We start from the raw sequence: 16162 nt of genomic DNA, 5'->3' as shown, positions 1-16162 counted from the left end.
GCTGAATTAAACACCTGGCATTTTTTCATATTTGTGTTCTCTCACAGTGGGAAGCCTTCAGCCTGCCAGAGCTACAGAATTTCTTGCGGATCTTGGATAAGGAAGAAGATGAGCAGCTACAGAACCTGAAGGAGCGCTACGCGGCCTACAGACACAAGCTGGAAGAAGCCCTCAGCGAGGCCTGGAAACCCGGGTAAAGCGTGGGGCTCCCTGCCCCTTGGGGACAGTGCGGGACCTGCGTGCAAACCAGCAGCCAGTGTGTCTCTTGTCGGAGGGCGGTTTTCTTGCCCCATGATGCTAGGGCCTCTCCCCTTTAAAAATCTCTAGATCTAGTTCCCCAAACCGGTCACGCAGCATCCTGCACCTTGGGCATCCTCTGTAAGGGATTCTGCAAGCTTGTTCTGTTAAGGCACTGCGGTGTTACCTCTTGGCAAGCTGTGAACCTGTAGTCTCATCTGGAGCATTCTAGAGTGTTTTGAAGCATGGACTCTGGGGTTTTTTTCCCCTTTTCTCTTATTTTGTTTTAGTTATTTTAATTATGTGATGATGATGTTAAGCTTAAGGTTGTGCAAATGATTTTTTAAAAGCTTAACGAGGAATCTATCTGAATACTGGTCATGTTGAAACTACCTGTTACGGTTTGTTTTTTCTTTCAAATGTCACAGGCAACGGTCCACATGAATTGAAGGGCACAGGAAGCTAGGAACTCTGAGGAATTGGTGAAGGATTTTGGAGGAGTCTGACAAAGAAAGTAAAGAGCAAGTTTGGAAGAAGGTGGGGTGGAAGTGGGGAGCCCTGATGGGAGGTGTTTGGGGCAAGTGGATGGTAGAGGAGAAGGTGAATTTGCTTGTAGACGAGTTAAAAGCTTTCAGTTTAGAGACGTGAAATCCCTTGTCATGTTGCTTGACAGTATGAGTGGGTAAACGTGGGAGCAGAACCAAAGAAAGTAGGAGCTGGACCAGAAGGAGGGACTAAGTGCAGCTGACCGAGAAGGCAGGTGAACCTTTCAAACAGGGACAGAGCCGCCCTCTCGGTGGACCAGCGCCCATTCTGCCTTCCTTCCTGGAGTGGAAGGTCTGACTGGTGCAGCTTCTCTGGGCCGATGGGGCAGTGAGCATCTGCTATGACTCCTGTGAAGTGACAGTTTTCCCCCCGAGGTCCTTTTCAAAGTGGAAAAGGAGTTTGGGGAGGAGGCACTCGCCCAGATTGTTAGCATGCGGGGCATTTGTCAGGTGAGGCGCTCCCAGTATACTTGTGACAGTCGTCACTCCCTCCGCTCCCTCGGTTTCCCTTTTGTCTTTCCCTCCCTTCTTCCTCCTACCCTCTCCTCCCTGCCTTCCCTTCTCCCTTTGTCCTATCAATAGAAGTGCGATCTTACATAATGTAGAACAGGGGTATGGATTAAAGACCCAGGACAGTCAGACCCTCAGCTCCAAAGGGTGACCTGGCTGTAAGGCGGCGGACCACACAGGAGGGGGGGTTCTTTATGGAAACATTTTAACAGAAGTGCATGTTCCTGCAAACCAAAGAAATGCATGTGCAATAAGAGCCTTCCTTAAAGCAGGTTAATAACCTCATTTCACGCAGCAGTTAATCTGAAAACAACAGGAAAGGTGTACTGTGCCATTCTATTTTTAGTCTAGATATTGTTTGTTTATAAATTCCCAAGGAATTGTTGACACTTCGGTGACACCTAATGGATTCTTTTTGAAATTCCAAGGTGCTTCAGTTCTTTGCCTCTTAAGTGAACTGTGCCTTTTTTATTGCACTTCTGTTCTCTTCCTGGTGGCTCTTCTGACTCTGCAGAGAACACCCGTCTTGCTGGAGGCAGATCTAAGTGTCGCTTCTGCTGTGCCACACACGTACTGAGACAATCATGTCTTCCTAAGCTTTTTAAGGAAAGTTGGAAAGCAAAAAAAAGTAGAAATAGCTGTAAAATATGTATAGCACATCTTGTTTAATTTTGCATGTAAGTTCTTTTCAGCGCATCAGTGAGGTTTTAGTGACATTGTCATCCAACGCTTCTACCTTCATTGTTCAGGGAACGCCTTCATGATTTTCATACTGGTTTTACTATTCAGATGATGGCTTGGGTGTGAGTATACTGTTATCGACCACCTGGTCTTTTAATTACCCATCCCAGTAAGTTCATATTTTGTGAAGCCTTTGTTTCTCAGATGAAGACACTGTTAGAACCTTAAAGTAGTAGCTGATGGGTATCTGTGAAATTTTTTTTTTTTTTACTTGAAGTAGATTGTCTAAATTAGGCATCCTCGTCTGTATTATCCAGGACCTTGCTCACTGTCATGTGCACTACAAGTTGCAATTTGGAAAACTTAGACTGTTGAAATTCTGTCGGTTCATGGTTCTTGAAGACCGACGGTCTCTCCCAAACACTGGTGACTGCGGCAGCATTTTTAATGTGTAAGAGGCCACTGAGGCCAAAGATTTTTAAAAATCATTGTACAAACTCTTATGTTAAATTAAACTATCTAAGCTTTGCTGTAATACTGTTTTCTCTTCAATATGTGATGGTACAGGAACGAGGTTAAATGAAGCGGTAGTGTTGCAGGGGAGCATTTTAAATCGCAGAAGTAAAAAAATTATAATATTTATAATTTTGATGAGCTTATTTTTATGGGGAAGAGTTTTCTTCCCTAAAATTGTTTCTGGTATGGCAAATCGTTTCCATTATTAAAAGTTGAAGTTGTTAGTTGATGTTCGTGTGTTTTTATTTATGGTTATACGCCAGGTAAAAGGAAGCTCACAGGAGTGGGGAAGAGCTGCTTTTGTAGATACTTGGGGACACGGGCTGGAATATGCCAACTTTCACTAGGTTTGAATGGGGCACATTTGTTCTCCCAAATGTCATTTTTTCCTTTGCCTTTATCCTCTGGGGAGAATAACCAGAGGTGAGTGTCTGCCCATACAACACATTCCTAAAACAATTGTTTTGTGAAATATACATATATTTACAAGTTTATAAAGCATGTGAATAGGTTAGAAATTGTTATAAAGTGGCTGCCCTGTGACCACTACCAAAATAGAACATTGTCTCTTTCTTAGCCTCTTCCTTCACCACCCATTCCTGCCCAGAGGCCTCCTACCCTTAAAATAGACCACTTTCAACATTAAAGTATCTTTTTTGGGGTCAGTGTGACTGTCTCACATGGGATGGGTGCACAGCTGCTTCTCCTCTTAGGCTTCCAAGCCTGCTGGAGGCAAGTGTTCTTACTACTGCACTGCTCTCTAGAGGCACTGGCGAAGCAGGTGCAAGTGTTTGTTTTTACTACTGCACTGCGCCCAGAAGGTGCAAGTGTTCTTATTACTGCACTGCCCCCTAGAGGCACTGGTGAATCAGTAAGGAGGAAAACATTTCAAGTACCATAGCTGCTTGGTAAGTGAAAATATTATGATAGAAATGATGGCTCAGTATAGATCTTTTTCACCAAAATAGCCAGAAGAATCTAGTTTGGAAGTTTGGCCTGGGTTACTACCCAAGGTGCAGTGGGAGTGTCTTGGAATTTTTATCCCTTAAAGGGAGTTAGCTTCCTGCCCTAGGAACTTGTTACCTGTTGATAATAGTTTAAATGAATATTCTTACGTTGCAAAATTAGTTCTCAAGAGTTGTACACTGTTTTGGGACTCTGTCAGGTGATCCTGATCACGAGTTTTGTGTTTTTGAAAGAAGGGGGAGAGTCTCTATACAGATCTTCATTAATCTACAGTGGGGTTATGTTCTAATAAACCCATTGTAAGTTGGAAATATCGTAAGTCAAAAGTGCATTCCATCCACCTGACCTACCGAACGTCATCGTTCTGCCTAGCTTACCTTAAACCTGCCCAGAACACATACATTAGCCTACAGTCGGGCAAAATCATCTGACACAAAGCCTATTTTATTAGAATAAAGTGTTGAATATCTCATGTAATGTGCTGAATACTGTCCTGAAAGTGAAAAACAGGACGGTTGTCTGGGTACAGAATGGTTCTAAGTATACTGGTTGTTTACCCTCGTAAACAAAAAATGTCACTAGCCCGGGAAAAGATCACAATTCAGAATCCAAGTACAGGTGCTTCTCTGGTGGCGCAGTGGTTAAGAATCCGCCTGCCAATGTAGGGGACACAGGTTCAAGCCCTGGTCTGGGAAGATCCCACATGCCACGGAGCAACTAAGCCTGTGCACCACAACTACTGAGCCTGCGCTCTAGAGCCCGTGAGCCACAACTGCTGAGCCCGAGTGCCACAACTACTGAAGCCTGCGCGCCTAGAGCCCGTGCTCTACAACAAGAGAAGCCACCCAATGAGAATCCCACGCACTGTAATGAAGAGTAGCCCCCGCTCGCCGCAACTAGAGAAAAGCCTGCGCGCAGCAACAAATACCTAACGCAGCCAAAAGTAAAAATAAATAAATTTAAAAAAAAGATCCAAGTACATTTTCTATTGAATGCGTATCACTTTCACATCATCGTAAAGTCGAAAAACTGTAAGTCAAACCATCATTAAGTTGGGACCTTCTGTACTATAATGGCAAGTTCAAACACAGTGTTTGCCATGTGCCAGGCATTATTCTGAAAAGCTTTAATATGTATTAACTCATTTTCTCTCCCATGAGATAGGTATTGTCAACATCCCCATTTTACAGATGAGGAAACAAACGCATTGAGGTCCAGCAACTTGCCCGCGGCCCCTCTGGGAGTGAGTGGCAGAGCTGCCCTGCCTGTCCACCGGCTTTTCCTATAAGCTCTACCGAGTTTTTCAGTAAAACTACCTGTGAAGGGCCCATTAGGATGCCTCGAATGGGCAGTTCATCTGAAAGCAGGCCTCTTTAGGCACCGTTGGGGTTTGTGGCTTGATGTCAGAGTGCTCTATCCTTTTGTTGTTGCTGTTCATTTAGGATTCCATTTAAGTGATTATACTAAGTTAGGTAGAAGGAGACGCCTACCTGTGTTTTTGTTTACAGGTCTGTTGCGTGCAAGAAACCGACAGAGAGCAGGTAACCAAACCCCGTGTTCTCACTGTAATTAGTAAAATAATTCCCTGGAACCACCAGAATAATAGCTTCAGGGAGAAGTCACAGTTCCCAGGAGCCACCAGATACTTACAAACGCTGGAGTTTTATTCCCTCATCAAGGATGGTTCTCTCCAAAGAAACATGGGAAACTATTCAAAGCCTTGAAAGTACACACCTGTCTGGTGTGAATCACTACTTGCTTAATTAAGTGCTAAATTAAGTAAGCAGCTTTGTATAAGGATGGGGGGAGAAGTGGGGCGGGGGGGGGTTGGTGGTGGAAAGGAGTGGGCAGGTTCAATAACTGTGAGGTAAGATGTATCAACTCCATCTGCAGGGTTAGTTTGTTTTTTAATTGGAGTACAGTTGCTTTACAATGTTGTGTTAGTTTCTGCTGTACAGCAAAGTGAATCAGCCACATGTATACATAGATCACCTCTTCCTTGGATGTCCTTCCCATTTAGGTCACAACAGAGTATTGAGGAGAGTTCCCCGTGCTAACAGTCTGTTCTCATTAGTTAATCTGTTTTATACACAGTAGTGTATATATGTCAATCTCAATCTCCCAGTCCATCCCACCCCTGGGTTTTTTAAGTTTTGTTGGTTTTTGTTTTTGGGGGGTTGGTGATTTTGGTTTCATTTTGGTTTTTTGACAGATCTTTCCCTTTAATTCTGTAAGGTGAGAATGACCAGGTAGAGGACAGACCTTTTCATCTTAGTTTCCAAAGTCACTTGTGACTCACCTGGTGGCAGCTGAACTCCAAAAGCTCGTCTTTTCTCCTTTCTGAGAAAGGTGAGTATTGGCACTTGAAAATGTTTGCACACAAACAAAACATCAGGACTCTTTGTAAGTTTCAAGAGAAGTTGGGTTTTGGCTTTGTGTCTGGGAGAGAGTTCCTTTTTTTTTGGCTGTGCCGCCTGGCTTGTCCTCAGTGGTGAAAGTGCAGAGTCCTAACCACTGGACCACCAGGGAATTCCCAGGGAGGGAGTTCCTTTAACCAGGAGAGTCGGTATTGATTTTTCTAAACAAAGAGGCTTACCTTGAACGCGCCTCTGTCTTTAGCGGCACAGATCTGGTTGTTTGCCTGGTGTGTGCACCCTCCCCTCAAATTAGCCACCCTGTGTGGACACAGGAGATTAATTAAACCCTGTGCAGTTCCTTTTCTCTGAAGTGGGATTCTAGGGGGCTCTGCTCGAGAGGGCTTTCTGATTTTCAAGTGTGATAAAATTTGCTAAAGCTCTAGTAATTCTGGAGCAGCACACTGAGGTGTCTTGCCAAAAGTTAGAATCCTTGAATTATTACTCTGTGGGCGGGAGGCGATAGCTTAAATTCAAATCTTTTATTCAAAACTACAAATGGTGTCTTCAGATTCTTTTTAGAATGGCAAACATTTCAAATGTTTTTTCTTGCATGTGTGATCTCTCAAGGAAGATGTTCCAAGTCAATGACTTAGGTAACATCAAGCATGTCACCGAATGCCTTATCTGAGACTATACCGCAGCCTTAGAAATCGAGGAACCTGGCTATCAGCCTTCAGAAGAGCCCAAGCCTCATTGCCTTTCTTCCAGATAAACTTGCCGCAGGAGTTGTGTGTGCTGGGGAAGGGCGTGTGCTTCAAGGAAGGCAACAAGCTAGTGTGTAGGGTGTGGGTGAGGCTGCACCAACGTTCCTGTCCCTGTGTCACCTTCCACCCCCAGCTTGATTTTTAAATTTTTGTTTTTTGCAAGTAAGGCGATCCAAGCAGAGGCGCAGTAGGTCTTGGGGGAAAAGTTGTTATGAAGCTAATAGTTGGGAAAGGGCAGTGTTTTAAGATCTGTTGGAAGAGATTTCAAGACAAAATTGAAGTTATTACTCTGTCTCTTTATGGACCACCTCCAGAACTGCTGGAGGTGCTGAGTTTTAAAAGGAGGATTTAAAAATCTTCCCCCACGCCAAAGCTAATAGCAGGCCCTGAGAATCTGCTACTCTAATAAGCACCCCATGTTTTTTCAAATACTAACTGTAAATCTTAGAGCTCTCCAGAGTATTTCAGAGACGGAAAGGATATATCCATGTGCACAGTTGTACCTCTCTCTTTTTAAACAAATTACTTCCATACTGAGAGTGATGGCTAGCCCGCAGAGAGGCTCCCTGACCTGCCTCATGGAGCACTGGAAAGGATAATTCTATACAGAGCTTGACCCTGTGCCCTGACCATGGCTAATTGGATCTTAGTTAGACCTCGCATACAAGGCTGTTGATCAGTTAAACTTTCTTAAAATTTTAAATAAAGAAACAAAGGAATTGCAGTTAGTCTGTGATGGGTACTTATAAACCAGGGAACTGAACCCACCATTGGGCCTTGTTTCAGGGGCAGAGAAAGACTGCAGAGAAAGCAGGAGAAGCAGAGAGGAGAAGGCATGTGGCCTCTGGGAGATGGAAAGAGTAAATTCGGAACCTACTTGGTATTTGTTAGCTGTTGGATGCCTAATCATACCCTCTTCCCTCAGGAAGGAATTATCTTTGTTTACGTGAGCTCTGTACTCGTGTGCCCATTTCTACGATGGGATCCAGCGTAGAAATAGAGGGAAATTTATAGTATCGGGTTGGCCAAAAGTTTCGTTCGTTTTTTTCCGTAAGATGGCTCTAGTAGCACTTAGTTGTCTTTAACTTCATTCAAAACAATTTTGTTAGATTGTATGTGACAGCTGTCATATCAGCGTGCATTTAAAAAAAGACATCAAAATTGGTGAGTTTTTGTGTAGCCATTTTCACACATTATTGACTGGGGGATTTTTGCAGAAACTAACGCCTGTGGCTGTAATACGTCTCCGGTCAAAAATGTGTTAATATTGAAGGTGGAAATAAAAAAACAACATTTTCGGCATATTATGCTTTATTATTTCAAGAAAGTTAAAAACGTAACCGAAGTGCAAAAAAAGATTTGTGCAGTGTATGGAGAAGGTGCTGAGAGTGCTCGAACCTGTCAAAAGTGGTTTCTGAAGTTTCATGCTGGAGATGTCTCACTGGACGATGCTCCACAGTCGGGTAGACCAGTTGTTAGCAGTCAAATCGAGACATTAATTGAGAACAGTCAACGTTATACTATGCGGGAGATAGCCGACATACTCAAAAAATATCCAAATCAAGAGTCGAAAATCATTTGCACCAGCTTGGTTATGTTAATCACTTTGATGTGTGGGTTCCACATAAGTGAAGAAAACCTTCTTGACCGTATTTTCGCATGCGATTCTCTACTGAAACGTAATGAAAATGTTCCGTTTTTTAAAACATTTATTTATTATTTATTTTTGCTCGTTGCTGCATGTAGGCTTTCTCTAAGTTGAGGCAAGCAGGGGCTACTCATCGTTGCAGTGCGTGGGCCTCTCACCATGGTGGCTTATCTTGTTCTGGAGCACGGGCTCCAGGCGCGCAGGCTTCAGTAGTTGTGGCTCGCGGGCTCTAGAGCACAGGCTCAGTAGCTGTGGTGCACGGGCTCAGTAGCTGTGGTGCAAGGGCTCAATTGCTCCAAGGCATGTGGGATCTTCCCGGACCAGGGCTTGAACCCGTGTCCCCTGCATTGGCAGGCAGATTCTTAACCACTGCACAACCAGGGAGGTCCCGGTGATGAAAAGTGGATACTGTACAATAATGTGTAATGGAAGAGATCATGGGGTAAGTGAAATGAACCACCACTAACCACACCAAAGGCCAGTCTTCATCCAAGGAAGGTGATGTTGTGTATATGGTGGGATTGGAAGGGAGTCCTCTATTATGAGCTCCTTCCAGAAAACCAATCGATTAATTCCAACAAGTGCTGCTCCCAATCAGACCAACTGAAAGCAGCACTTGACAAAAAGCGTCCAGAATTAGTCGATAGAAAACACAAAATCTTCCATCAGGATAACACAAAGCTGCATGTTTCTTTGATGACCAGGCAAAAACTGTTACAGTTTGGCTGGGAAGTTCTGATTCATCCACCGTATTCACCAGACATTGCACCTTTGGATTTCCATTTATTTTGGTCTTTACAAAATTCTCTTGATGGAAAAAATTTCAATTCCCTGCAAGATTGTAAAAGGCACCTGGAACAGTTCTTTGCTCAAAAAGATAAAAAATTTGGGGAAGATAGAATCATGAAGTTGCCTGAAAAATGGCAGAAGGTAGTGGAACAAAATGGTGAATACGTTGTCCAAAAAAGTTATTGGTGAGAATGAAAAATGCGTCTTTTATTTTTACTTAAAAACCAGAGGCACTTTTTGGCCAACCCAGTACTAAATGCCTATTAGGAAAGATGAAAAGGCTCAAATGGATGACCTCAGCCTCCACTTAAAGATACAAGAAAAAGAAAAGCAAACCCAAAGTAAGCAGAAGAAAGGCAGTAATAAAGAGTGGGAATAAATGAAATAGAACACAGAAACAAAATCAATGAAACCAAAAGTGGATTCTTAAGAGATCAACAGAGTTGCTAATCCTCTAACCATAAAGACTAGCCAAGAAAGAGAAGATGCAAATTACCACCTCAGGAACAGGACAGTTGACATCACTACAGATTCTACAGATACACTTGGTATGTTTGTATTTAAGGTCCTTGCATTGAAGTAAGTTTCCTTAAAAATTAGTGTTATTTGTGCAAAAAAAAAAAAAAAGGTGAGTTCTACACATTCCTAATCTGGCCTCGTTTTGAAAAGTTTGCTAAATGACAAGTGCTGATGTCGCTTGGTGCTATCAACTTCTTGGTTCCCTCAGAAATTTAGTTACTTACAGTATGTAACTTTAATGCATATGATCAATAATATTCTAACTAAATATTTAAGCCTACTTTCATATTATTGGAAATACAGTAGGGTTTATGCTTATTAAAATGTGAATTATGATTGTTTCCTTCCTTTCGTCCTCCCTCCCTTCCTTCCACCCCTTCCTATTCCCCTCCCCCCCCCCAACAGCTTAGAACAAATTGTAATCATATTTGAGGAATGAGTGTATCTGTTTACTGTTGGGTTCTGTGATAGCTGTATTCTTACAACTATCCTTTTCCTTTCTTTTTCTTTTTTTTTCCCTGTCACTTATATTAGTTTGTTCTGTTCTTTGCATAAAAAGAAACTTGAGTAGAACACCAAGTGTTTTAACTTCTTTAATTCGTATGTGTAAATTACCCAAGGATGTCAGGTACTGGGTAGATTATGCTGAGCAGGAACATCACGGTCCTGTCTTCACGGAAACCAGACTATGAGTAATGCAAACCGGTAAGTGTCACAAAGGTAAAGTACAGAGTGCTATGAGAGTCTACTACTTAAGCAGTTAGAGAAGGCTTCCTTGAGGGAGTGACTTACAGCTAAGATTTTAAGGATGAGCAGGAGTTACCTGGCAGAATTCATGATTTACATGAAACTTTTCGACACAATGGCCACTGGTTTCTCAGGCAGCCTGTTACATGGGCGTCACTCTAGCTGTTTTGCCTGTTACGAGAAAGGAACTTATATAGGTCTAAATAATTCTCCACAGGTTAAGAGTTCATCTTTGGCAAGGGCAAGTTAAAATTTACAATGGCAATTGCTCTGGATCAAGCTCAACTTTTTTTCCCCTGTAAAGTGGGAGTGTGTTTGCTTTCCTCACAGGAAAGTGTGTGTGTGTAAAGTGGGAGTGTGTTTGCAGTCCTCATGTGAGGACTGAATAAGATAATGAAGGTCAACGTACTCTGTACACCGCAAAGCCTGACGTAGTGTAAGGTGGTATTATTCTCCAAGTTGTTCTTCCTGTAGTGGTATGGCTGCTTTACTACTGGGCCAAGATGTTTACATATCATGTTGACACTAAAATTCATCTAAGAAGCAACACCTAAGGATGTAATTTCCAGGAGGGACATTTTTTCAAACAAATATTTTCTTGGTTTTTGTTTTTTAGACTCGTGTTCAGGGACGGCAAAACAAAAGATTCTAGGGCAATTCGTAGACCAAGAAATCTTCATTCAGTGTCTTTCCTGTGCTCCCCATAAATACAGTGGCAGAGTGTTGTCTGTCTTCTCTTACAAGTTAGACCCAAAATGCTCAGAGCAGCTGGGACTAGGGCTGCCCGTGCTGTCATGTTACTGTGAGGTGCTGAGCGATTCGGACCGGAGGGTCACACGTAGGTGATGTCTGGGGGCCTTTGGCCTTTGTTTCTGCTCAGTGTTCTCATGCATGTGAATTCTCACCCCAGACAGGAATCTCTGTGGGGACTGGAGCATAGCTTCAGCTCTTTCTGTATCTCTCTGAGCTGCAGGGCATCACGTCTGTGGGACTAAACACACTATTTCACAGTGTCTGGAAACAGCTACTTGGGCAGCTTTGAGAAGGGATGGGGCTGCTCTACAGGCAGACCCTGAGCTACAGCTTCCTGCCTCTCCTCGTGAAGTCAGTGTTCACCCCTGGCTGAACCCTTAACTAGGGCCTTAAGTGGCATTACAGGAAGAGGAAGGGGGCAGGATGACCGAGGTCCCCAGTTTTTGTTTTCTTCTGCTGTACAGAGGACTAGACTCGGCACCCTGGGCTTCATTTTTTATGGGAGTATCCATAAAAGTGCAGTCACAGGCTGGAGGCTGCCTGATAGATGATTCAGTTAGCAGTCACTCATTGCAGACTGCTGAAAGAATCCACGATGTCACGTTGATGTCAGGCCTAATAAAGGTGCTCCTCACCTGATCTGGGAGGAGCTGGGAAAAGCCGGGAGGATTGGGGAAGAAAAGGACCCAGGGCAGCCACTTTCTTAGGGACTTAAGCAAGAACAGAATCATTCGCATTTCTGAGCTACTTTCCTAGCATTAGGATGAGGCAAGGGAGTAGCGTCTGATGATCTTGGACAACAGGTGCCTCAGAAAGCAGGCCAGGGGCTTCCCTGGTGGCACAGTGGTTGGGGGTCCGCCTGCCGATGCAGGGGACACGGGTTCGTGCCCCGGTCCGGGAAGATCCCACATGCCGCGGGCTGGGCCCGTGAGCCATGGCCGCTGAGCCTGCACGTCCGGAGCCTGTGTTCCACAACGGGAGAGGCCACAGCAGTGAGAGGCCCGTGTACTGGAAAAAAAAAAAAAAAAAAAAAGAAAGCAGGCCAGCATCTTGGCCTGTAGCAACTGCTAAAAGAGCAGCTCCACCCCTGTGCTGTGTTCTCCCCTGCACCAGCCTTTGTGGGTTATGGAGAACCCCTGGAGGGAAGACTTGGATTTGTGTCTGGGGTCTGCCAGCCGAGAGAGTCCATTAAAATATTTTCCAGCATGTGCTGAGACCAACAGTTTAGCAACCATTCCAGCAAAGCAGCTTCTACTTGTTTTTAGTAATAATAGCTGCAAACTAGCGTTTGCTTATACTCTTCAAGTAGTTAATGTATGTAAGACTTTTTTATTCCCCCTTTGGAGACAAGTCGAGCCTCTACCATTGGACAGCTTTGCCCTGTCCCAGGTACCTACAATTGGATAGGTTTTGGCAAAAGGTTGGCCCCAGTTTCTCTTGGTAAACCAGGTTTGGTCATTATATAAGTCATACATTGCCATACATAGTTACAAATTTTTTTTTCTTGTGATGAGGATGTTTAACATGTACTCTTAGCAAATTCCAAATATGCAATTCAGTATTGTTAACTATAGTCACTACGGTGTACATGACATCCCCATGGCTTGTTTTGTAACTGGAACTCCGTGCCTTTGGACCCCCTTCACCTATTTCTCCCACTCCACACCCCCACCTCTGGCAACCATCTATCTGTTCTCCATATCTATGAGCTTTGTTTTTGTCCTGTTGTTGTAGTTGTTTTTTTTTAATTCCACATATAAGTGAGATAATAAGGGAGATCAGCTCGGTGCTTTGTGACCATCTAGAGGGGTGGGATAGGGAGGATGGGAGGGAGACGCAAGAGGGAGGGGATATAGGGATATATGTCTACATATAGCTGATTCACTTTGTTTTACAGCAGAAACTAATACACCATTGAAAAGCAATTATACTCCAATAAAAATGTTTTAAAAAATGAGATAATAAAGTATGTTTCTTTCTCTGACTTATTTCACTTAACATAGTGCCCTCAAGGTCTATCCATATTGTCACAAATGGCAAGATTTCATTCTTTTTTTTTTTCCATTCTTTTTTAATGGCAGAATAGTATTCTATTGTATGTGTATATATATACATCTTCTTTATCCATGCATCCTTTGATGGATAGGATACTTAGGTTGTTTCCATATCTTGGCTATTATAAATAATGCTGCAATGAATGTGGGATTTCAAATCAGTGTTTTGTTTTTTTTTTTTCAGATAAATACCCAGAAGTGGGATTACTGGATCATATGGTAGTTCTATTTTTAATTTTTTGAGGAACCTCCATACTGTTTTCCATAGTGCCTATATCAATATACATTCCCACCAACAGTGCACAAGGGTTCCCTTTTCTTCACATCCTTGTCTTTTATTATTTTATTAAAAATTAAATTTTTTTAAATTAAAAAAATTTAAAATTAAAAAGTTTTTAATTTAAAAATTAAAAAAATTTTTTTTAATTAAAAAATTTTTCTTTTATTTGGCCATGCTGCACAGTTTGTAATATCTTAGTTCCCCAACCAGGAACTGAACCCGGGCAATGGCCGGTGAAAGTGCCGAGTCCTAACCACTGGATCTCCAGTGAACTCCCCCTTGTCTTTTTTTTTTTTTTTTAACATCTTTATTGGGGTATAATTGCTTTACAATGGTGTGTTAGTTTCTGCTTTATAACAAAGTGAATCAGTTATACATATACATATGTTCCCATATGTCTTCCCTCTTGTGTCTTCCTCCCTCCCACCCTCCCTATCCCACCCCTCCAGGCGGTCACAAAGCACCGAGCTGATCTCCCTGTGCTATGCAGCTGCTTCCCACTAGCTATTTTACGTTTGGTAGTGTATATATGTCCATGACACTCTCTCACTTTGTCACAGCTCACCCTTCCCTCTCCCCACCCCCCCTTGTCTTTTTGTTTTTTAAATAAAATTTATTTATTTTTGGCTGCATTGTGTTTTCGTTGCTGCGCACGGGCTTTCTCTAGTTGCGGTGAGCAGGGGCTACTCTTCCTTGTGGTGCGCAGGCTTCTCATTGCGGTGGCTTCTCTTACTGCAGAGCACAGGCTCTAGGTGTGTGAGCTTCAGTAGTTGTGGCGCACGGGCTTAGCTGCTCCAAGGCATGTGGGATCCTCCCGGACCAGGGCACGAACCCATGTCCCCTGCATCGGCAGGCGGACTCCCAACCACTGTGCCACCAGGGAAGCCCCTGCCTAGTTTTTGTTCTTTGCTATTAAGTTGTACGTGTTCTTTACATGTTTGGGATATTAACCCCTTATCATACATGATTTCTAAATAGTTTCTTCTATTCAGTAGGCTGCCCTTTTATTTTGTCATTGTTTTCCTTTTCTATGCAGAAGCATTTTAGTTTGATATAGTCCCACTTGTTTGTTTTTGTTGCCTTTGCTTTTGGAGTCAGATCCAAAAAATCACCAATACTGATGTCAAGCAACATACTGCCTATTTTCTTCTAGGATTTTTTTTTTCATGCGGTACGTGGGCCTCTCACTGTTGTGGTCTCTCCCGTTGCGGAGCACAGGCTCCAGACGCGCAGGCTCAGCAGCCATGGCTAACGGGCCCAGCCGCTCCGCGGCATGTGGGATCTTCCCGGACCGGGGCACGAACCCGTGTCCCCTGCATTGGCAGGCGGACTCTCAACCACTGCGCCACCAGGGAAGCCCTCTTCTAGGATTTTTATGGTTTCAGGTTTTACATTAATCCATTTTGAGTTAACTTTTGTGTATGGTGTAAAATAGTAGTCTAGTTAAACTCTTTTGCATGTGGCTGCCAGTTTTCCCAGAACCATTTATTGAAGATACTGTCCTTTCCCTATTGTATATTCTTGGCTTTGTCATAAATTAACCATAAATGCATGAGTTTATTTCTGGGCTCTCTAGTCTGTTCCATTGATCCACGTGTCTGTTTTTATGCCTATACCATACACTTTTGATCACTGTAGCTTTGTAATATAGTTTGAAATCAGGGAGCATGATGCCTCCAGCTTTGTTGGTCTTTCTTAAGATTGTTTTGGCTATTTGGGGTCTCTTGTGGTGGTTCCATCCAAATTTGAGGATTGTTTGTTTCTGTGAAAAATGTCTTTGGAATTTTGATAGGGATTGCATTGAATCTGTAGACTGCTTTGGGTAGTATGGACATTTTAACATTAATCTTCCAATCCATGAGCACAGAATATCTTTCCATGTATTTGTGTCTTCTTCAATTTCTTTCATCGGTGTCTTTTAGTTTTCAGTGTGTAGGTTTCTGACCTTGGTTAAACTTATTCCTAGGTATTTTATTCTTTTTTGGAAGGCAGCTATGCTCACCACTAAATCACCAATGCTGCACTGTTTTATTCTTTCTGATGCAGTTATAAATGGAATTAATTTCTTAATTTCTTTTTCTGATAGTTTATTAATATATAGACATACAAGATTTTTGTATACTGATGTTGTATCTTGCAGCTATACCGAATTCATTTATTAGTTCTAGCAGTTTTCTTGTGTGGAATCTTTAGGGTTTTCTATATATGTCATCTGCAAATAGTTACAGTTCTACTTCTTCCTTTCTGATTTGGATTCTTTTTATTTTACTTGCCTAATTGCTCTGGCTAGGATTTCCAATACTATGGGTTTTTTCCTTTCTTTCTTGACTTTTTATTAGAAAAAAATATTTTACATATAATTTTAGTTTTCTTCTTTAACATCTTTATTGGAGTATAATTGCTTTACAATGGTGTGTTAGTTTCTGCTTTATAACAAAGTGAATCAGCTATCGCATACTATGTTGAATAAAAGTGACAGTGGGCATCTTTGTCTTTTTCCTCATCTTAGAGGAAAGGCTTTCAGCTTTTCATTGTTGGCTGTGGACTTGTCATCTATGACTTTTATGTTGAGGTATGTTTACTCTGTATGAGTTTTTATCATGAACGTTGAGTTTTGTCAGATGCTTTTTCTGCATCTATTGAGATGATCATGTGTTTTATCCTTCATTTTGTTAATGTGGTATATAGCACATTGATTTGTGGATGTTGAACCACTCTTGCATCCTTGTACTAATTCCACTTATCATGGTGTATGAGCCTTTTAATGTATTGTTGAATTCAGTTTGCTAGTATCTT

At 42.4% G+C, this 16162-nt stretch overlaps 1 protein-coding gene across 1 annotated transcript in view; it reads left to right on the top strand.

Annotated features, from left to right (window-relative positions):
* RASSF3 (Ras association domain family member 3) overlaps positions 1–2713 on the top strand; it is a 73421-nt gene extending 70708 nt beyond the window's left edge. Inside the window, exon 5 of the mRNA XM_060165592.1 lies at positions 48–2713. Within this exon, the coding sequence (XP_060021575.1) occupies positions 48–197 (150 nt within the window). The 3' untranslated portion in view covers positions 198–2713. The remainder of the gene's footprint in view (positions 1–47) is intronic.
* The last annotated feature ends 13449 nt before the right edge of the window (positions 2714–16162 follow it).

This window comes from Lagenorhynchus albirostris, chromosome 11 (assembly GCF_949774975.1).
Source record: "Lagenorhynchus albirostris chromosome 11, mLagAlb1.1, whole genome shotgun sequence".
Taxonomy (NCBI): Eukaryota; Metazoa; Chordata; class Mammalia; order Artiodactyla; family Delphinidae; genus Lagenorhynchus; species Lagenorhynchus albirostris.
This window is presented reverse-complemented; position numbering and strand designations above follow the sequence as displayed.